This window comes from Nyctibius grandis, chromosome 2 (genome assembly GCF_013368605.1).
Source record: "Nyctibius grandis isolate bNycGra1 chromosome 2, bNycGra1.pri, whole genome shotgun sequence".
Taxonomy (NCBI): Eukaryota; Metazoa; Chordata; class Aves; order Nyctibiiformes; family Nyctibiidae; genus Nyctibius; species Nyctibius grandis.
In genome coordinates, this window is record NC_090659.1 from 57,535,037 (window position 1) to 57,558,885 (window position 23,849).

At 39.6% G+C, this 23,849-nt stretch overlaps 1 protein-coding gene across 2 annotated transcripts in view; it reads right to left on the reverse strand.

The window, feature by feature from the left end:
- The window catches only part of ATP11A (ATPase phospholipid transporting 11A), a 135,158-nt gene that overhangs the window by 32,901 nt on the left and 78,408 nt on the right, over positions 1 to 23,849 (reverse strand). For both annotated transcript variants that reach the window (XM_068420519.1, XM_068420528.1), the window contains exons 6-16: positions 21,620 to 21,748; positions 21,034 to 21,137; positions 18,136 to 18,186; positions 15,831 to 15,895; positions 9,619 to 9,700; positions 8,179 to 8,329; positions 6,787 to 6,984; positions 3,996 to 4,169; positions 2,403 to 2,566; positions 2,044 to 2,115; positions 243 to 316 (exon numbers count right to left, since the gene is read on the reverse strand). In XM_068420519.1, the coding sequence (XP_068276620.1) occupies positions 243 to 316; positions 2,044 to 2,115; positions 2,403 to 2,566; positions 3,996 to 4,169; positions 6,787 to 6,984; positions 8,179 to 8,329; positions 9,619 to 9,700; positions 15,831 to 15,895; positions 18,136 to 18,186; positions 21,034 to 21,137; positions 21,620 to 21,748 (1,264 nt within the window). The remainder of the gene's footprint in view (positions 1 to 242; positions 317 to 2,043; positions 2,116 to 2,402; positions 2,567 to 3,995; positions 4,170 to 6,786; positions 6,985 to 8,178; positions 8,330 to 9,618; positions 9,701 to 15,830; positions 15,896 to 18,135; positions 18,187 to 21,033; positions 21,138 to 21,619; positions 21,749 to 23,849) is intronic.

Consider the following 23,849-nt stretch of genomic DNA (forward strand, 5'->3'; position numbering starts at 1 on the left):
GAGACAGCATATGGAATTCAAAATGGCCAAATACATCTTTCTTAAAAAAAACATCCAAATTACTAAGTCTTCAAAAATATTTCTTCCAACTTCTTTATACATTTGCACTCATGCTGGTACCCAGTCCTCTTTTATAAAGAAAGGCATGCAGACTGTGATTAACGATCAACTCTTTGATAAACCTGAAATAAATTCAAGTGAAACAAAAATGACTAAAAAGAAACAGACTGTAACAGCCCTACCTGTTGAAGATTTAACAATTACACTCATTCGCCGTCTCACAGAATCAAAACTCAAAACCTCTAATAATTCAAACCTGCAACAGAAACAGAATTATTTTTTAAACAACTCCGCTTTCCCAGATCCCTAAACCAGTTATTAGGACTCTGAGCATATCAAATAAAACACGACTTCTAACATGGAAAATTCTGTTGAGTACTATGGAAGATGGAACGAGCAGGTTACAAATAATAAACAGGAGAGGCCCTTAGCTCCTAATTACTTGAAACAGAATTTGTCTGCATGATGTGCACAAGATGGATATATAGTCAATATAATTTATTTAAGCAGAAGACTAGATACCTTGCAGTAGAGCACTATAGTGCTTATAAAGTAAGTAAATTCCTACCTGTAATATCTAAGCGTAGCCTTAGAACTTGACATGCGTAGGTGTTTATACAGAAGTCTTTATTTAAAATTTTTCTAATTTTGACTATTCCTATTTCCCAGCAGGGCCCACCTAATTTCAAGAATCTTGCTCAAGTGTTGACTGACAAGTTATTCAAGTGAAAAAACATTTCTTTTTACTTGTTTTATATTGCCATTGTGTTTATGATTTGATTTTATCCCATTTCTTTTCCATTCTGTGAGGAAAAATGAACACAATCTCCTGCTGTACTGTTTTTGTGTCATTCATCAGTTTATATACTTTTAGCATTTACTCTCGTATCTATTTCCTGTTATCTAAGAGAGCCCCCCTTTTTTCCAGCACAAGCATAAGCATCCCAATCATCAATCCCACTCATTTCAGGATTCATATCTGTTAATATTTTGCTTATAAAATAGATCTGCTTGTTTAATTAATCATTCAGTTCTAAGCCCTTACAACAGCCTGGGATTCAAACCTGTGCAAGGCCACAGTGTTTATTTCATTAAAAGTTACAACAGATTGTTACAAGGAGCTGGATCAGGCCTATGTCTACAAACTGTGATGCACTTTAGAGAAAATTCCTAATTATAGTGGTTTCGTAAGTCACCAAATGATATAGACTCAAGTTCTCATGAGTTAAGCCACAGAAGTGTGAAAGTAACCTTCAGGAAAAATCCTCCAAATTCCCCTAAAAGGGGGAAAAATTACAGCAGGGTTCCTATATTCGTGTCCAAGAGTCCTTGTTTAGTTAGCAGAGTACACATGCAGGAAGACCCAGATACACAATAGACTTAACCAGTAGACATCTACAGAAGTGTAAGGTAACATTTTCAAAAGTATGTACATCTCATTGAACAGCTGTACTACTTAAATGTTATTGAAAATTTTACTCACATTACGGTCCACAAAATTTATTCTAGATGTCAAAGGAAAATAACAAAAAAACAGTACCTGTTTTAAATTTTCTTTGAACCAGCTATAAATATTTATTCTACAGATATTACCCTCCTGTAAATTATACAGATTATTTGTGAACAACAAATTGTGTACATACCATTTTCCATGAAGAAAATATTATTTACCATACAACAGAAGAAAAATACCCATAGTTCCTAAAACTACTAGGAAATATTAGATTAGGTCATGAACCACACACCACACCTTTGTTGTCATATTAATATTTCGTATTGCATATACTGTCAAACTAACAGACTAAGTGAAAATATAGAACTACAGCGTCTATTAAAATTATAAATATTAATAGATTATTTATTTTTCTACTAAAATGTAGAATTTCTGACTTTTCTGAATCAGAAATTAATGTATAGGGAAAGAATGATTTATTAAACATCAATAAAAACTCAGTCTGTTTTGCTATATTTTTAACCACTCACTTCTCTATGTTATTTTCCCGATTTAAGATCTCCATAAAATTGTCCTTCAGCCTTAGATAGGTGTAACCAAGTCTGTAAAATGAAACACACATCAAGAGAGTAAATACAACAAATACATAATTATCCAGTTTAAGCACGTCATAAGGATTTAAGACTGAGCTTACATTCTGGGAAAAAACCCACCCCAAACAGTTTTTATTTGATTTATGAATATGAATAATCATGGCTGTATGTTAAGAAAATCATCAGCTCTAGATGATTTGGTGTTTGTTGTTATGATTTTTGTGCTGAAAACGATTTTGAACTTCAGTGATTAGATCTCTAGATTAAAAAAGTATAATACCTAACTACACACATACCTCTGTATTCCCTCAACTAAAGCAACTTCATCAGGTGATGATGATATATATATACAAGATCTTCTTGAGAGCTGGCTTTTCTTCAATCCATCTACGCTATCATCATCTTTTACCTGAACGGTGTGGCAAAGACAAAGAGCTCGGAAAAATAGTTCCTCTCTCTCCTAAAAAATAAAAGGAATGGTTGTCATTATGTGTGATCACTTTCAAGTATTCCCTTGAAAACTTTTCTCTTGGAAGGTTAGCAATGTCACTGATCACTACTATTTATTATCAGATAAAGGCTGTGTCACAGGTCACCTGCCCTTTAGGGGGAGCCAAGTCTTCCCCAGTGGTAACCACACAATTGCTTAATAGCTGCTAGTGCTACTAGCATCGCCACACAAGTCAAGCTGCTGATGCCCAAAAAAGACAGTGTGAATCTTTTGCCTCCTCTGAGTGCCTAGATGTGGCTAAAGGTTTTTTTTCTTTACTTTTGCTTAAACTTTAACAACCTGTATTAAATACTAGTCAAGGTACAATTTTAGGAGTCCTGAGTCCTGACAAAGAGATGCAGCACCTGGAACACAAGTGTAAACAGGCTTTACAGATTTCAATTTCTTACACAACTAGAATACCTCTCAGGGCTATACAAAATAAAAGGTGTGGACATTTTGGCAGCTGGAGCCAACAACTTCTATAAAGTTTCAGATGGTTTGGTAATGACAGCTTCTGACACCAGAAAGAGATTTATATTTCATGGATACCTGGCTGTGTTCTACCTGTACCTTTGTGTCTGAATCTTATTCTTCTGTGCTGTTCAATACAAACTGTGTCTGTGTCATTGTAATTCCAAGATAAAACACAGTCTACCTTGGCACCACATTCTGAGGGCTATGGGTGAGAGAGCCATAAGGCTGTTGAATTACATCAACATATTTTAAGACACCTTGTTTTGCCATAGTGAAGGGTATGGCCAAATTACGGTTTGAGACTGTATTGATATATTCAAAAATATATTATCCTTTGGCTATAAATATCCTGCCCATTTACACCCTGCTCATCAGCTGGCACATGAAGTCTCCTTAACTTTCAACTAACTTTGCTTTACACAGCAAAAAAGCCACAGCACATACACGCTGTGTGCAGCACATTTCAGATGTGGCTATGTTAAGTCAAATTTAAAAGTAATTTAATTTGATCGTAAAGCATTCTCTGGCCACATCTTCACTCAGTGATGAGTAAGTGAGTGCTTGCATTGAGCACTCCTATTCCCCCTTGAGGAGTTTCCTGCCTTGCTTTCCCTATTGTAGCTAATGTTAAACAGAAACAAGCTATTACGCTTCTTTAGCTATTAACCAGAGAAAGTTCTATATTTTGGGGTTTTATTTAGTTCAGTTTTACAGCTGGAGTAAGTTGGAAACTTCCTATTAAGCCTTTAAATCTTACTCTAAACTAGGAAAGGAAAATGTCTGCGTTGTGATGCATTTCCTGCAGTTATCTACTTTGATTAGTGAAACCTAAGGATGTTATATTTCTAATATTCCCTTCTCCGCACAGTTCAATTTTCATGTTTCACTGTAAAAAACAAGAACCTAGAAAGAGTCATCATACCTTTCCACTTCCTCCTGGAGAAGAATCGATCATATCAATGCCTGTACAATCATGGAGAATTTGGCCATTGCAGATAACATGTGGTACATAAACATGCCCTTCAATGCAACATTCTACGAATTCCATGTTGTTCTCAGTTAACGTTCCTGTTTTATCTGTGAAGACATACTCAATCTGCAAATGAGCACAAATTAAAAACAGCAGGAATATGAACAGATATTTTCCAAGGTCTCTTTACAAAACTGAGATTATTACTGGGTTACATCTTCCTTTAAAGATCCTTAGGCAGGCTCTTTCAAAAAAGGATGACAACAAGTTCTTCTGGGAGTCATCTTTCACAGAAATGTGGGCCCTGAAAGATGTTATCATACATCAGTATCAGCAAAGCTATCTTTGCCTCATAACACATATAAATAATGTGTTTAAGCTACTATCACTCTTCTCTCAAGCTCTTTTTTAGTTTTTAATGTCTTTTCTTGCTGCAACACAGATATTTATGGAAACAAAATGCACACAAATTTCATTTCCCAGGGATCATTATTTAATGTATGGGCCATACCGTCAGAACGGTCCTTAGGGTAGTATCAGGATTCCCCACTACAATTATGTTCATTTAAATGAGGACTCTGAACTAACGTGCACATACAGTTATACACATGGGCACCATTATTGCTCTGGAAACATTCCTTTTGTCTCAATATTGAATTTTTCATTAATTTTATCTTTTACAACAAGCCCCAGCATTTCAAGATAACAACATCAAAAATAAAACCAAAACCTGAAATATAAATCAGAACAGCTAGATCGGCACAAGTTCAATTTTGGATATTGGATACAGGTATTGTATACAGATTGTCTGTATATATTTGATAAACTGAGAGCACTACGTAAGGTTAGGAATTAAACACAGAAAGTAAGGCAATTATTTAGTATTAGTCAGATTGTTTAACAAACTTCAACATTTATCAAGTGCATCAAACAAAATAAAAACCAAATTTTTGCTCTCAGTCGTAATAGAAGTTATTAAATATGTGAACTTTCCTCCTAGGCTGACTTTTCTCATATTCATTAATCTGAAAAGGCAAGTTTCCGAATCTTCCAGTGGTTTGTTATCTGTGGACACAATACTCGTATTCAGCTTTTTCAAAGTGGACAGGATTTATATGGATTTCTTTCATCTCAACTCCTGTATTCAGTTTCGTAATACATTTATACAAGATACAAAATGCTATCAAGTGAAGGTCTTTTTTATTCATTCAGTGTGCTGCTTTAGGATCAACACCTGTTACATAAAGAAAGGAATAAAGCGTGTATATCACTATGACAGTATTTACTACAACCACAAATAAGGATTCACAATCAAAGCCTTCATTAGGAATACAATGTATATTACCTTTCAAAAATGTAGAAGCAAAATTTAGTTCATTGGATTGGTACTAATAATGCCAAGTACTGATGAGGGTCCCATTCTAGGGACGACACTTACATTTAGTAGCAGGAAGTTATTTTTTGTAAGAGAATCACAGAATTGTTGAGGTCAGAGGGCACCTCTGGAGGCCATCTGGTCCACCTATCCTGCTCAAGCAGGGTCACCAACAGCTGGTTGCCCAGGACCATGTCCAGACAGGTTTTGGTTATCTCTAAGGATGGAGACACCACAGTCTGCCTGGGCAACACAGTCACTGTGACACTAAAACAGTGTTTCCTGATGTTCAGATGGACACACCTGCTTCAGGTTGTGCCCATTGCCTCTGGTCCTGTCACTGGGCACCACTGAAAAAAGCCTATCTCCATCCTCTTTGCGCCCTCCCTTCAGGTATTTATATACATGGGTAAGATCCTCTCTGAACCTTCCCTTCTCCAGGCTTGACAGTCTCAGCTCTCTCAGCCTGTCCTCATGAGAGATGCTCCAGTTCCTTTACCATCTTTGTGGCCCTTCACTGGTCTCCCTCCAGTACACCCATGTCTCTTACACTGGGGAGCCCAGAACTGGAGACAGTATGCTAGGTGTGGCCCCACCAGTGCAGAGCAGAGGAGAAGGATCACCTCCCTCCACCTGCTGGCAGTACTCTGTCTAATGCAGACGAGGATACCGTTCACCTTCCTTGCCATAAGGGCACACTGCTGGCTCATGTTCAACCGGCTGTCCAGCGGGACCTCTGGGTCCCTTTCTGCCAAGCTGCTTTCCAACTGGGTGGCGCCCAGGGTACACTGTGCCCTGTCATCCAGATCATTAATGATCAGGACTGGACCTGGCATTGATCCCTGGTGTTCACTGCTAGCTACTGGCGTCCCACTAGACTGTGCACTGCTGACCACCACCCTCTGGGCCTGGTGGTTCAGCCAGTTTCCAATGCACGTCACTGTCTGCTCATTCAGACCATAATTCATCAGTTTCTCTATGAGGATCTCATGGGAGACTGCTGACTGTCTCCCATAATAATAAAATACTTGGTACCACCTTTTATCCAAATAAATGTATGTCCCTAAAAGCTTAATTACTAAATTGGCTGTACAAAACCAAGGAAATACACCATCTTATTTTTTTATTTGAAAACCTATGAAAACATTTTTAATTAATAGAGATCCTAAACATTTTCTCAAAAAAATATTCATGCATATCTGTGTCAAGGTGATGATTTTCTTAACACAGAATACTAAACGTAGAATTTCTTTTGGAAAATGAAAGTGGCAGTCAAAAAAAAAAAAAAAAAAAAAAAAGACATGACTATTTTAAAATAAAAAATTATGGTAGAAACAGTTAAAAATTTTATCACTCCATGAAATTTACCTGTCCCAACTCTTCATTGAGGTCCGAAGTATTCACCAGTGGTCCTTCACCTGTGTCCTCATCAAACATTTCCTCATCCCAGGTAAGGAAATAAGAACCAAGAAATTTCTGCATTTCCACAGTGACATACATGGATACAGGAATAATGTAGTTGAAAAGAACCATGAATGCAAGGAAGTCTGTAAAAGCTCGAAGAAACTGCCAAAGAAACAAGATGAAAATACTGTTTTTTCATGTACCGTCAAAAACCAAAAGACAACTACATACATTAGCAAATTATTTTTTTTTAATAACTTTCAAACAGTAAGCAACACCTTTCACAGCTCACAGTTCAGCACAGGATGTATACCTTCACGATGTCTAACATTACAACTAATTTGGCATGAAGAAAAAAATCTTTTTGTTTTAAATTTGTATTTTTCTTTACAGATGTACAGGTATAGAGTACAGTTACACATCATTGTTGTAAAGTTCTAGAGCAACTAATGAGAGTGGTGAACTCCTGTATGAGAACAAGGAAAACAACAGAATGTACATTCACAAATTACCAGAAAAATACCATAAAACTACAGTAACTCATTCAAGGATTACCAAATTACCTAACTTTCAGGCAGCATTTCATTAATAAATAAAGGGTTTCCCTTCCTTCTCTCAATACTAGTAGACTGTGGGCACATAACCAGGCTCAATTTTTTTCAGTGGTGGAGACTTGTTGGAGGTATATTCAACCTGCTAGGCAAGCTGAGATAGAGTTACTGATGGTAATGAGAAATCTAGAACATTCCTGGCTAGCGTGCGCTCATCATGCATTTAGGGTAAAGAAGGAAATCTTCCCCTTTTCAGATTGTGAGAATTTAGTGAAATTTGTTCAGTTTGTTACTCTGGATCATCTGGGTATCCATTCTGAACTACATCCTTGCTCCCGTAAGGACACTGGACATAGGCAACTCTGTTGCTGGTCTCTAGTGCTCATGAGAGAGTTATACAGGACTTTACAGAAGCTAAGCTTTTGAGGGGTATTTTTACAGAGATTCCTACAGCAGATCCTTTTGAACACACGTCTATTATATGATTGCCAATAGTTCTGGGATTCCTTTCAGCCCTGCATTTCTCTGCAAGAGGTCATTTCTTCAGTAATTCACATCAATGACAGGACACTCCAAAAGACTTTCATGAGGCTTTTTACACTACAACAGACATTTGCTCATCAGCTGAATTCAAACATAAAGCTTAAGAGCAAAAATTTAATACACAAGACTTCTACAAATATATTATCATCACTGTTAGCACAAAAAGCAACAATTTATGATTGGCTGTATGTACTTCTCAGTAGGATTCTTCTAAATTAAGGGTTTACTGAAACTTTTTCTGTATTTTAATTTCTTTCCATACCAGATTCCTTTTCCTTTCTGACTCTGTTTTCTGATTATACCATGGCTCATCACGAAATGGTTCACTCTGCCAGATGTACTTCAGGACAGTATTTATTAGCGCTTTACTGATGAGAATACAGAGGTATACAATAAGGAATACATTCATTGATCTAAAAAAACAAGAGGCAAAATAAAAATTCCATTAGCATATAAACTATTTTTAGTTTATTGAAAAATGTTCTACTTGTGCCTCAGCCTAACATTTGCTGCAAGTCTAACAATGCTATGATGTTAAATAACTTCTCTAGAGCGTTTTCCTAATGAAAAAAAATATTATTGAGTACCATTTTCTACTTAAAATGTTAACTGCTATAATTGTTTCCAAAACATGTGTGCCACACTACCAAACCTGGTGTTTTAGTGAAAACAATAGCATAGACAGAATCATAACCAAATAACCAGGCTTGCATCTGAAGATCTTTTTATGCCATTTCCCTGAACCAATATAAAAACATTCACATAAACACTTGCATAGGAATACAAATCTATCGAGAACATTTTGCTATGTAGCTGTAATGGTTTAACTCTCACTAGATAGATCTAAAAAAAAAAAAAGAGCAAGAACACTTTGCATTTGAAATTATATTTACATTAATGATGGGCATGAACTAAAAGCCATGGGTTATAAAACAGTAACAACAGAAAGAGACACATCATCATTGCTCAGTCACTGCATAAGAAAAGGGCTGTCAGCTGGTCAGTATATCTTGCCTTAATCAACGACGTCTTTTTTTTTTTCACAAGATTGGACACCTTACTCAGAGCTGATGATTTCAGATAGCAGAGTAGGACTAGAAAATAATCCCCTCTATTTTAAAAAAAGTAAGCAACCAGTGTCAGCTCATGCCTTGAGGCTAGCCGTGTCTTCCTTTCCCATCATATATGCCTACATGGAACTTCTAATTTTAGCTAAACCACGGAAGAACTGCCACAGACAGGCTTTGTGTTACTGCAGTTGATCCAAAGTGAAGTGCATCAAAAGAGGTATTTTTACTGAATTCAAGACTTAATTGCAATGAAAAGGAATGTTAGGATATTGAAGCACATAATCTTGGAAAACTGTCAGTAGGTTTACTCTAACAGTGAAAGAAAAGTTTTCTGGAACAGCAAAAGAAATCATGTCTTAAAATGGTAAGCATTAATTAAGGTGCCTTTTAAAAAATATTTAATAAAAATTCAGTATTGAGAACCTCGTTTATACAGTGTTATGACTCATTTATAAGTAAAAAAATGATACACACAAAAAAGCAAATTTTAAGTCCCTGTACCTCTTTCTTTAATTTAAATCAATGAAACATACACCTTTAGGCAAAACCAAAACAAAACAAAACACACCCCCTTTAATTAATCATTCAAATATGCAGTTTTCTACACCCAAAATAAATATTAGAAATTTTACTTTTCTACAGCAGATCGCTTCTGTGATTTTGCCTGGTAATTTAATGCCATCTTAGTTTCCATGCCGGTGTAGATAGCAACACCTGAAATTAGACAACCTGTTTTACTGAAGACTGAACAATACAGTAACTTAATAAAAGCACAATTCACTAGATTATTATTCTCTGTCATTTCTTTAATTCTTTGTAGTCTGAAGAAAAAGAACAAAAGATTCGGATGATACTCAGAAACTAGAAATGGCTTTACTTAGGGGGAGGTTTTAAGCAGCATTTACAACCCATTCAGAGTCACAGTTCCCAATTGCTAACATGTTGCTATGTATCAAAGCCAAACCAAAGTTGGGTTTTGAATAAATCCCCTTGCATTTCTAAGTTCTTTTTTTTTTGGCTTTAATTTTAGAATCCAAGTTATATGTTGTAAAAGAAAATCCAGATAGGGCTAAACTACAGGACACATCCAAGAATAATAAAAGGCAGCCATCCATTTTGCTTGCTTTAAGAAAATTCAATAATTTGTGAAAAGAGTGATCTTTTGATACTACCAATTTCCTGTTGATAACACAAATTGGGAGACTAAACTTCAGAAGATTAAATACAACAACTAAAAGAGGCTGTAAACAAAAGATGGATTTAAAGTACTTATTAAACCAGCACACCTGTACATTGCTAAGATAAAATAATTTAGCATAAGGATTGTGCTGGTCTAATGGCAAACACTGCATGTTTTAGGCAGACCAGAAAAAAACACTCATATTAGGAACATCTCTACCCGATACATAAGTTAACAGAAATCTTAAAACCATCCTCTGAAGTTTACAGAAATACTTACTACAAACTAATTATATTAGTTCATCTATTTTAGATGACACTTAAAAGCAAAGAGAGCAAGTTTAAATTAATATATACTTTTTACACTCTTTTTTGGAGAAAAAGTTGCAAGAGTTTGGTATTTCAGGCTAAGCAGTTCATGGCTATCTATGATCTTCTTATTTGGGAGTACAGAAGCTGTATATGATAGAGGATGACTTGGATCCTGGTCCCTTTTGTCACCAGCGAAGAGCGGCTTGTTAGAATGAGCTACTACTCGCACTAGGCTTTCTTGAAGAACTTCCAAGAAACATTATCTGAGTTTGTGCTTCCTATTTCTGCTAAAATATTCAAAATTTTACATGGAATGAAGACCATTCATACACACAAAACACACTGGCTAGCAAAAAGTCTAATTTTGATCAGGAACTGTTTAAATGGGTTTTTTTTTTTTGATCAGCCACTTGAGGTTAGTGCCGGGGGGAGAGTGGCATTGGGCTGTAACCGGGCGGTTTTCGTACTCGTGACCCCCCCTGGAGCAGCAGCCCCTGGAGCAGCAGCCCCGAGCTGCTTCCCCCCCACCCCAGACCTGGAGGTTCCCAGCAACAAATCAGGAGAGGAGGGAGCGTAGCTGGAGGCACCGCGGGCAATTTAAGCGATTTAAACACAGCACCCCCTGTTGATTGGGTGATTGATTGATTGGGTGATAAAAAGCCTCCTGGAGGGCAGGGACTAGTCCCTGGCGAGAAGGGAGAGGGAGAGTCAGCAGTGACTGGGTGTGTCCCAGGGCAGGAGAGGCTGCAACAGTTTGCAGCTCACTGGGGAGCGCGCTGACTCCCTCCCAATGCACAAGGCGAGGAAGGTGCCAAGGAGCTGTGAACCAGGGGTGTCACCAGCAGGTATTTCCCAGCTCAGTGAAAGAACAATGGTATCTACCTGGCGGAAGAAGACCAAAATGGATGTGGGAACCCAGACAGAGCTCCCACGGAAGGAGGCGATGGTGCAGGTTGCCTGCTGCAGGGAATGCTACAGCGTCCCTGTGGTGTCAGGGGGCTGTGTGCGCTGTGAGCAGGTAGATGATCTGCTCGGCCGAGCGGCACAGCTGCAAAGCCAGGTTGAAAGGCTTCAAGCCGAAGCAGAAAGGCTTAGGGGCATTTGGGAGGCTGAAATGGAGATAGACTGGTGGAGCCAGGCTTTGCCCTCCCTGCAACAAAAATGGGAGCACCTGCCGGAGAGCTCCCAGGATCGAGGGACCCCTGTACTCTGCCCCTCTCAGGTGGAAAACAATAACCTAGAGGAGAGGAGTGAGTGGAGGCAAGTCTATGGCCGTGGCAAAAGGTGAGTGCCCTCCTTGCCTACTTTGCCTCCACAGGTGCCTCTGAGCAATAGATATGAAGCCCTAGTGGAATACAGCCGGTCCAATGGGGATGTGGTGGAGAGGCAACCTATATCAGAGGTCCCACCACAGTCAGAAAAACCTGACAGGCGTATAGCTACCTCCTCCACAAGGAAGAAGAGAAGAGTCTTAGTGGTTGGAGACTCCTTCCTAAAGGGATCTGAGGGCCCAATATGCAGAGCTGACCCCCATCACAGGGAGGTCTGCAGCCTGCCTAGAGCCCGAATCAGGGATATCACCAGGCAACTCCCCAACCTGGTGAAGGCCACAGACTACTACCCCCTGCTGATCTTCCAGACAGGTGGGGAAGAAGCTGCATCCCGTAGTCTGAGGGGGATGAAGAAAGACTACAAGGCCCTAGGATGGTTGGTGAAAGAGTCTGGGGCACAAGTTGTTTTCTCCTCCCTCCTTCCATTTTCAGGTGATGACGTGGGATGGAATAGTAGGATTCTCTCTATTAATGCCTGGCTACGAGACTGGTGCTACAGGCAGGGCTTTGGGTTCTTTGATAATGGCTGGTTTTATAAGACACCAGGCGTGACAGTGATACATGGGAAAGGTTTATGTCGTAGGGGCAAAAAGGTTCTGGGACAGGAATTAGCAGGGCTCATTCGCAGAGCTTTAAACTAGATTCGAAGGGGGATGGGGTAGTAGCTGGGCTTGCACCACTGGGGCAATGCTCTAGTGTTGAGGTAGACCAGGAGGCCTCCCATCCCCCTAGGGTGAAATCGGTGTACTCAGCTCGCTCCCTGAAATGCCTGTACACCAATGCATGCAGCAGGGGGAATAAACAGGAGGAGTTGGAAATCCGTGTTCGGTCGGGGGGCTATGATCTAGTGGCAATTACAGAGACTTGGTGGGACGCCTCACATGACTGGAATGTGGTCATGGATGGCTATGTCCTGTTCAGGAAAGACAGGCCACTAAGGAGAGGTGGTGGAGTTGCTCTTTATGTGAGTGAGCAGCTAGAATGTATTGAGTTCTGTCCAGGGGCGGATCAGGAGCGAGTTGAGAGATTGTGGGTGTGAATTAAGGGGCAGGCTGGCAGGGGTGATACTGTTGTGGGTGTCTATTACAGGCCACTGGATCAGGATGAGGAGGGTGATGAGGCCTTCTACAGGCAGCTGAGAGCAGTCTCGCAATTACAGGGTCTGGTTGTCATGGGGGATTTCAACTACCCTGATATTTGCTGGGAGGCCTACTCAGCCAGCCATCCTCAGTCCAGGAGGTTCCTCCAGTGCATTGATGATAACTTTCTGATGCAAATGGTGGATGAGCCAACTAGGAGAGGAGCGCTGCTGGATCTTATCCTTACTAACAAGGAGGGTCTGGTTGAAGAGGTGAAGGTTGAGGGCAGCCTTGGTTGTAGCGACCATGAGATGGTAGAGTTCAGGATCTCATGTGGCAGGAACAGAATAGCTAGCAGAATCACAACCCTGGACTTCAGGAGGGCCAACTTTGGCCTTTTCAAGCAATTGCTAGGGGAAATCCCATGGGACAGGCTACTAGAAGGTAAGGGGGCCCAAGATAGTTGGTTAGCATTCAAGGACTGCTTCTTCCGAGCTCAAGATCAGAGCATCCCAACAGGTAGGAAGTCAAGGAAGGGTACCAGGAGACCTGCATGGTTGAACAGGGAACTGCTGGGCAAACTCAAGTGGAAGAAGAGGGTGTACAGATCATGGAAGGAGGGGCTGGCCACTTGGGAGGAATATAAGTCTGTTGTCAGAGGATGTAAGGAGGCAACTAGGAAAGCGAAGGCCTCCTTGGAATTAAACCTTGCAAGAGAGTTCAAGGACAACAGAAAGGGCTTCTTCAAATACATTGCAGGTAAAGCCAACACTAGAGGCAATGTAGGCCCACTGATGAATGAGGTGGGGGCCCTGGAGACAGAGGATAAAAAGAAGGCGGAGTTACTGAATGCCTTCTTTGCCTCTGTCTATACTGCTGGAGGCTGTCTGGAGGAGCCCCGGACCCCTGAGGCCTCAGAAGAAGTCAGGATAGAGGAGGAATCTGTCTTGGTAGATGAGGGCTGGGTCAGGGACCAATTAAGCAATCTGGACATCCATAAATCCCTGGGCCCTGATGGGATGCACCCGCAGGTGCTGAGGGAGCTGGCGGAAGTCATTGCTAGGCCACTCTCCATCATCTTTGCTAAGTCGTGGGCAACGGGAGAGGTGCCTGAGGACTGGAGGAAAGCGAATGTCACTCCAGTCTTCAAAAAGGGCAAGAAGGAGGACCCGGGTAACTATAGACCGGTCAGCCTCACCTCCATCCCCGGAAAGGTGATGGAACAACTTGTCCTTGGTGCTGTCTCTAGGCACATCAAGGATAGGGGGATCATTAGGGGCACTCAGCATGGCTTCACCAAGGGGAAGTCATGCTTAACCAACTTGATAGCCTTTTATGAGGACATAACCTGGTGGATAGATGATGGTAAAGCTGTGGATGTGGTCTATCTCGATTTCAGTAAAGCGTTTGACACGGTCTCCCACAGCATCCTCGCAGCTAAACTGGGGAAGTGTGGTCTGGATGATCAGGTAGTGAGGTAGATTGTGAACTGGCTGAAGGAAAGAAGCCAGAGAGTGGTGGTCAATGGGACAGAGTCCAGTTGGAGGCCTGTGTCTAGCGGAGTCCCTCAAGGGTCGGTACTGGGACCAGTACTATTCAATATATTCATTAATGACTTGGATGAGGGAATAGAGTGCACTGTCAGCAAGTTCGCTGATGACACAAAACTGGGAGGAGTGGCTGACACACCGGAAGGCTGCGCAGCCATTCAGAGAGACCTGGACAGGCTGGAGAGTTGGGCAGGGAGAAATTTAATGAAATATAACAAGGGCAAATGTAGAGTCCTGCATCTGGGCAAGAACAACCCCATGGATGAGTACAAGTTGGGGACAGACCTGTTGGAGACCAGAGGAGGGGAAAGGGACCTGGGGGTCCTAGTGGACAGCAGGATGACCATGAGCCAGCAGTGTGCCCTTGTGGCCAAGAAGGCCAATGGCATCCTGGGGTGTATTAGAAGGGGTGTGGATAGCAGGTCAAGAGAGGTTCTCCTCCCCCTCTACTCTGCCCTGGTGAGGCCGCATCTGGAGTATTGTGTCCAGTTCTGGGCCCCTCAGTTCAAGAAGGACAGGGAACTGCTAGAGAGAGTCCAGCGTAGAGCCACAAAGATGATTAAGGGAGTGGAACATCTGCCTTATGAGGAGAGGCTGAGGGAGCTGGGTCTCTTTAGCTTGGAGAAGAGGAGACTGAGGGGTGACCTCATTAATGTTTATAAATATGGAAAGGGCAAGTGTCATGAGGATGGAGCCAGGCTCTTCTCAGTGACATCCCTTGACAGGACAAGGGGCAATGGGTGCAAGCTGGAACACAGGAGGTTCCACATAAATATGAGGAAAAACTTCTTTACGGTGAGGGTGACCGAACACTGGAACAGGCTGCCCAGAGAGGTTGTGGAGTCTCCTTCTCTGGAGACATTCAAAACCCACCTGGACGCGTTCCTGTGTGATATGGTCTAGGCAATCCTGCTCCGGCAGGGGGATTGGACTAGATGATCTTTCGAGGTCCCTTCCAATCCCTAACATTCTGTGATTCTGTGATATTTATATCTGGTTGGATTTTTTTTTGATCAGCCATATTTATGTATGGTTGGAGTATCTGTTTTGACAAATGAGCAAAACAGATTTAAAATTTTACAACAAGCTCATTAACTGCTTTAATTCACAGTGCTTGGTCAAAAGCCATATATTTACATGAAGAAGTTGAGCCATCTTCACTAATCCTTGAAGACTAAACTATAAAATCCCCCTCCCCAAAACCTCTATAGTCATTGTACATCATTAATAGTTACTTTACTGCAATTACAGCAACAGTAAACCCTACAAAAAAGTTGTAAATCAAGTGATTCAATAGAAACCATATGCTCAGTAGTAACTGTAGGGTTGTAACCTTGTTTGATGTTTGTGTATTACTTCAGGGCCCATTTAAATAATCAATAGAAATAATTACCAAAGATTTTTTCTGTATTCTTTAAAGTGGCTCCTCTAAGAAGCAGATTTTCAGATCCTAATGGCCTGCAAAAGGTAAGTATTACAAAACACAAACATTTAGAGAGAAACAGCAGACATTAGTGGAAGCCACGTAAAACAGGAAATTAGTTTTACTCAAATATTTTTATTTTGTGTAATAAAATTACTAGGCAATATTTGAAGCTTTTAAGTGCAAATTTAAAAATTATATATAGACGTCTTAAACTAAGCTCATAATTTCACAATTCAAGTCAAACTAATGCATCTAAAAACCACATATGTAGGTATATAAATAAAGATTCATCATCCTAATTGTAAGGTGCTTATTTTTGAAAATACTGATTGAAGTCTTTTTTAGGCTTATATAAACTGTAGTGTCCTGCATGTTAGAATTACTTAGTAAGGACAATACATTCTTCCATTTTATTTTGAGCATAAATGGCATACAAGGTACTGTTTGATACTTACTGTATACATTTCAAAGCATAAAGATAATTTATTGAGGAGTAGGGGAATTAATGTAAGGATCCCCATGCAGTTTAGAATAATATTTTGGAGCATGACATGTAACACAAATCACCATGTAAGTGCAAAACCAAGGACTACTTTATAGACAGACAGCATGCAGAATTGTCAGACTCTTTCTATAGCAATGGAAAAGAAACAATAAGCAAGTCCAGTATTTTCGAATGTTATTCAAAGTGTTCTTGTGGTATTAAACCCCTCAAAATCAAGAAACTCTAAACAAACAAAAACCCAGGGTCATAACTCTGATGTAAAACCTGAAACTAGTTCCATTTAAACCAGTGGAGTGATGTTATATGAATGATTTGGGTTATAAGACATTACACCCCAATATAGTATAAAATACCAATTGCTCTAACAGTGCTGTCCAAGGAATACAAGTCTTAATGCCACAGACTTTCTTCTCATTCACAGTGTTATACATAGATCAATCTATTGCTGTTGAGATTAAGAAGGTATTTTCTGCTTATTTTCCTTTCCTCTCCTACCCAAGTCCATTTCCAACCAACTTTACTAGTCAAAAGAATCTTTAAAGTAAAAGAAGCAAAGAAGACTTTTCACAGCAGACTGTAGCAATCTACTATTACAGGATACATCACTCAATGTGGAAAGGACAGTAGGATTCTCAGGAAAGGACGCCTACTCCCTGGAAGTAGGCAGCTGTTGCTAGAACAGCTCATGTGGCCAATGCTCTGCCTGACCCTCTTATCTGAGGGACCCCAGGAAGAACACAGCCCAGAACAGCTGAGAGATGGTCACTCTGGATGGTGACTGAGATTTTTGCACTGTTTTGCAGTGCAGTTATACAGGTGTTTCCTGGGAGCTATGACACTGACACACCCAGCAGCCAGATTTCTCCTCCTCTTTGCTTACTGACATAGAAAACCACATATCTACAGACACACTGAGGTTAGGCAGGCTCTTAGCCAGAATGGAGTAACTTCCTACATGCTGGGGTCTCTAAGATATCACCCAAGCAAGAAGCCTTTCCCTCCTATTGCTTTGCCTCTTTGTGGCAAGGTCCTGACAAAATCAGGTAGAGCAAGTCTCTTCCTTGCTGGGTAGACAGAAGATCCTAGGCAGAAAAGACATAATAAAGACTTGTGCCTCATTTGTACTGCTTCATTTTTCTTCTCTATTTGCTGGCAAAGAATGTTCTGGGCTACAGACTGCTCCTTGGGCAGAACACACAGCACTCACTTCAGGATGAATTTGCACAGGAGGCAGACCCTTCTAAGTGCCAGACCCAGGGTAACAGATCGCTGTCTCCTAAGCTACATACAAAATGCATTTCCCTGGATGTTGCCTTCTGAACGCATACAACATTGTGGACATTTTACACAAATGTACAAACACCCTTAGTAAAACTAAACATGATGTTTGGCATGCTCAGTCTCTAAGAAGAATAAGAAAAATCAGAGAAATACACAAGTGATACTATTCATACCATTTGGTGCACTACCGAGACCCCATGCTAATGGGGCAGTATTATCAAAGTACTGTCAAAATCCTATCAACATAATCTACAAATTAAATACATATCAAATAAAAACTGAAGTTGAACAAAGACATAAGAGAAACCTAACTGATTAAAAGATTAAATATTTATGATAAATGAAATTACAGTCTCTAAACTCAGAGAAAAACAGTCTATCAAGACAATGCAGCACAACGTTGGTGAAACAAAGGTAATTCTCATTATTGATACTTATTCAACCCTAAAAATGCTTACATGAGTAGAAACCCTGGATTTTCCCTACCTTGCAGTAGGCTCATTCCTATCATGGTAAACATTTATTCGACCAACAAATCTGCAACGGAAACACACAAGTAGTTTAACAGCACTGCTAATTTGTGTATTCTTATGTATATATGTCCCAGTATTTCAGTTTTTTACATGTACATTACAAGGACACGTCATTCTCTCTATATACAGATGTACACATACTACACACACATATTTAAAACAGCAAATTACTCTCACTTTCAAAATCTTTACAAAATATGTGTGAGAATAGATTATTTGAGAAGTATTTTATAGAAAGTATTTCTTACAGTGAGCAAACAGCTTCCAATTAAACATGCTCTGATTACCCAGGAAGTAAACAAGAACATAGAGATACATATGGATATATTTAAAACATGTAGATACAAAAATACACAGAACAGTAAGCCAATGTAAAGTTTGCATATAAAAAGATAAAGAAGATTATAAAATTACGAATAAATCTTCTACTTAGACAAGAAATTTTATTCTCTAAGCTATCTGAGGTAAGTAACAGTGTGATTACTACCCTTTACAAAACTTAAAACCTACAACTGAGTTAAAAACAAAACAAAAGCATGAAGCCAATAAAGCAATTTTTTCTCTGAATACCTCCAAGTACATTTTATCAATATTTGGTGGGTCAACCCTGGACAACAACTAAGCACCCACTAGCCTCTCGCTCGTTCCCCCCACAGCAGGACAGGGGAGAGAATTCGAAGAGCAAAAGTGAGATAATGACAGTTTAATAAGCGAAGGAAAAAAAACCCAAGTGATGCAAAGGCAACCACTCACTACATCCCATAAACAAACCAATGCCCAGCCAGTCTCCAAGCAACAGCTACTGTGGGAAGACTACTCCCCCAGTTTTACTGCTGAGCATGACATTATATGGCACAGAATATCCCTCTGGTCAGTTGAAGTCAGTTGAAGTCAGTTGAAGTCAGTTGAAGTCAGTTGAAGTCAGTTGAAGTCAGGTGTCCTGGCTGTGTTGGCTCCCAGCCTCTTGCCCACCTCCAGCCTACTTGCTGGGGAGCCAGAGTGAGAAACAGAGAAAGCCTTGACACTGTGCAAGCACTGCTCAGCAATAACCAAAACGCTGGTATGTTATCAACACTGGTTTAGTCACAAATCAAAAAAACTACACCATGTGGGTTGCTATGAAGAAAATTAACCCCATTCCAGACAGACTCAGTACACTGTATTTGCAATATCACTGTCCAAGTGGGCAACCTTAAACCAAAAGGGATTAAGCTGGACATTCACATTCTGGATGGCAGAGGAAATTGTGGCAGGTTGGTGGGTCTGTTAACATGGAAGGGGGGAGCCTCTCAGGCTCAGGAGCGGCAACCCGTCTGCTGAGAGAATATACAAGACAATAGAGCCACATCTAAAGACACTGTACAGTTTGTTATGATGCACCATGACGTAAAATGACTATGTGCCTTTAGAAAGAAAGATTCACCACTGTGGTTTGTTGAGAGGTAAAGTGTCAAGTAAAAATTAGCAGAGACAGAAGCTGTCTACCAATAAGGGTTCTCATTATTCATGTGTCAACAGCTGTCACAGCAAATTCCACCATCTATAATGGCATAAGCTCCAACTTCCAAATGTTCACTTCATGAGCCGTGTATTTAAAAAGGATCAAGTCATTCACGGAATCGGTTTTCTAAAGAAACTGTTCTCTTGCAGATTTCTAGACCAGTTCCTTGGTCACTGAGATCAGGGAAAAGAGATACCGCCACACCTCAGGAATAAGCAATGTTTTCTATGCATCTTCCAACAATATTTGCCCTCAAAAAAATGCATTTTAGTTTATCGCCATATTGTTTTCTGTGTATTACTTCAGCTATTTTTACTGTGGCAGGAAGAACAAGTGTTTCTCAATAGTACGTGTTATTTTGTCTTTGGCTATTAAGAAAGAAACCTCAAAAGAGGCTTCTAAAGATTTATCATTTTTAGTAACATTTTGTACAGTAGTTTTGTAAAATATTGAGTATTTCATGACTTTAAACACTGTTAAAAAACTATAGAAGTTTTTCTTCATGTTCTGGATGCTTAGGTTTTAAATGTCTTGCTAATCCTAATAGCTTCATACTATCATTAGCTAACATCTCAAAGCACACAGGGTGAGGTTGATCATTAATGGTAACAGATGTAAATCCATATTTCAAATAGTCTTGGTACTTTCAAATTTTTTTGGCTGTCTTCTTGTCAGATCTGATTAAATTGGCATTGTTTTTACCTCGTAATGTGGCTGATGAAGAGCTTGTACTAGGGTGTAGAAGTGTTTGCCATTTTCTTGTTGTTCACCTGAGCTTGCATTATCTTCAATCTGCAGTTTCTTTACAGGAATCTGTTTAAGCCACTTGACCATTTTGTGAGGGTTACTTTAGTTAGAACTAGACAACATAATCCGTAAATCCACTTAACCAGGTACACATGAACTGTAATACTTGGCAATATGCTGAAAGCAAAGGAATGAGTGAAGGTGCCACTGGCAACCTCTCTGCGTGGTAGAACACCCTCTCTTCCTCCAGGGACTCCTCGCAAACTGTATGTGACATGAGACTGACATAGAGACTGAGTAAGGGTGCCAGTGTCAAGAAATATATTAAATATTAGATTAAAAAAATAAATAGAAGTTCTAAAATTTTCATCACGCACCTCTCGGTGGATCATCTTGTGCACCTCCCTTTGGAGACTACTGCCCTAGAGCAGATCAGTGAACTACCTGCAGGAAAGGAGCATGGATGGAAGACTAACCTGATTTCAAGCTCACAGTGGGGCCCACCCTAACCAGCCAGATGCAGCCAGTATCTTTTCATTATGATACTCTTACAATTTATTGTTAGGATACCTCAAATGAAACAGTTAAGATTTACTTTCTTACTTATAAAGGTCAGGCTGAGGTTGTTCACATTCAATGGTAGCATGTAGTGCATCAATATCTTGTTCACTGTGAAATGCCTTAGTATCTTGAACGGCATAGTAAGTCTGGAATGAATAAAAAGGTGTAAACAAAATAAAAAAGGACAGATATACAAGACATTAATCTTCAAATATATTTCAGTTCAGCATGAAATAGATCTCCTGTCTTTTACATAAGAGCTCACAGTTCAAATAAGATGCACCTTTAAATGCTCCTAATTGGGCATCTTCTTGCACTATATGCAAGTACCTTGCACGTACTCACAAATCAGGTCACCATGAAAGCATTTATGTACAAAAAAAGTTTCTCCATTATCTCTGTAATCTGTATGCCTATACTGGACACAGACAAAATTACAAATAAATACATTTTAAAACTTTCCATAAAATAATGATCCTTTAAGAGAAATGAAGTCAACTGGTAGAAATGTAAGCTATACAAGTTAGTCTATCTGCTCACACACATAAACATGAAGTCCTATTGTGATCTGTGTAAAAAATTAAATGCAAACTTTGCCTTAAAAAGAAAATGTAGAACATTTTATTACTTTATGACTGGATTCACCATCCAAGCTAGCTGTTGTAACAAAACATGTTCCATCTCCTCTACTACTTGATAGAAATATTAAGTCACATGGGAATGTTTCATCTTCTTTTACCATCACAATATCTCCAACCTAGGGAAAAAAAAACACAATAAAATAAAAATGTGTTTATCATTTATGCAGCAGCCCAAACTTCAGGTGTCAAAACCAAAACCTAGGTTCACTCAAATATCTTGAAAATTCATTAATTTTTATTTTACCAGGATTTTACCACAGGAATAAAGAACTACAGAAATATCTCTGAAAAACTGAATTACACCTTGTGGAATGACTGAGGTCTACTGTGTACTACCTTTCCTCTCAGTATAACCATTTTGCATGTACTTATTAAGTTATCTTATGTCCTGGTTTGGCCTAAACCAGGCCGATTTTCCTTTCAGTGATTTTTACTTTCAGCTAAGTCTCCTCTAAATAACTGCACTTTCTGAAACTAACTGCATGTTTTTGCAGACAGTGTCTGCTTCCAGGACTGATAACGCTCGAAGTTTGTAGTTATCGCTGAGGCACCGGTAGGGATGTTGTGCAGTAAGGCTCTTGCTGTACTTATTCTTAGAGAAACCAAGGTCACCGCTGAATTCCTCACTGCTTACAAGTGAAAAGCCGAAGGGGGGTCGCAGCTGCAGCGGGGAGCAGACAGGGCAGGTGACCCAAAATTGACCAACGAGGGTATTCCATCCCATACACGTCATTCTCGGTATAAAGCGGGGGGATCACGAGGGTCTCGCCCCTCTTGCTCGCTCTGGCTCTTTTCTGCTATGGCCGGTGTCCAAGGAGGACTCCGACTGTTTTCCTGCTGCCCCCGATCCCGATCCGTGCATCCCTGAATCCAGCTCTCGACCGTCGCTAGGCCCAGCCTGGGCCTTCCCGGAGCCTGCCCTGCAGTGCCGGTGGTGACGTTGCTGACATCGGGGGAGCTCGATCTTGGTTTTGTATATATATTTGTATATATTTGATTATTCCAATATTATTATACTCTTTTTCATTATTATAGGTTTATTAAAACTGTTTTAACTTTCCAACCCGTAAGTCTCTCTCCCTTTTCCCTTTCCCTTTCCCTTCGGGTGGGGGGGGGGGAGGGTTAACAGAGAGCGTCTGCTGCAGGTTTAATCGCCAGCCCAGCTTTAAACCGTGACATCTTATTAAGTTTTGCAATATTATTTGAGAAAGGGAAGATATTATCCTTGTTTTAAGACTAAGTACAACAAAACACTGTTTCAAAGACAGCTGGAGATACGAGCTACTCTTCTTGGCTCTTGAGGATAAGCGTCTAGCACCAAATATTATAATTCGAGACAGCTGAAAAAGCAAAGAATTCCAAGTCTGCCAATGAAAACGGAACACATTTTCAGCAGAATTTGTGACTAGAAGTCCATCCAATTTTTATCCATGTTTAATGGTGAGCAAATTAATTCTTTTTCATGTAAACATATGTAACATCTTACAGCATGTTAGAGAGTGTCACAGAACAGCCAACCAACTATAAATTCAAATTATTACTGTAAACTATTCATTGAGAGATAAACAGCCTTTGATACATTTTTGGAGGTCATGTTTTACAAAGGAATATATAAAAAAAAAGAACAAATGGCAAAGATATACTACATATTTTAAGAATGTAAAAGTTTCAATAAAAATCCCATCACAATATGTAATTTTTGTAATTTTTCAAGTAGCTCAACATCTGTTCCATATACTTTTACGTCATAATCCAGTATCATTAGATGCAGCTTAATCATTGTTCTTGTGATATACTTATAAAGCTAAATTCCAATATCCTCACAAGTAGGAGTCAGTTAATTCTAGTTAAGCAATAGTCTGATAACAATCAGCAATAGTAACATCTAAAAATAAAATTCTGACAGCTTAGATAAGATTTACTAACATGTATTGAAGAACGAGGGTGACGATGATAAATGAGATTTAACTTCTTGTAGATACGAAAAAGGCTTTTTTTTAACCAATAGCAATGAAAAATTGCAGATTGTACATATGATATAGGAGAATGCAAGTTGCTGAGCATACCTGCAACAATCAGGTATGAAAATTAACAGAAACTTCAGTAAGAAATTTTCCATCTTTTGTATAAACAATGGCATCTTTTTGAAAATCACGACTTCTAGTGCAGCACTAGAGCTGTACAGTTCACTAATTTTCAGTCTCTGAAAAAAAATTG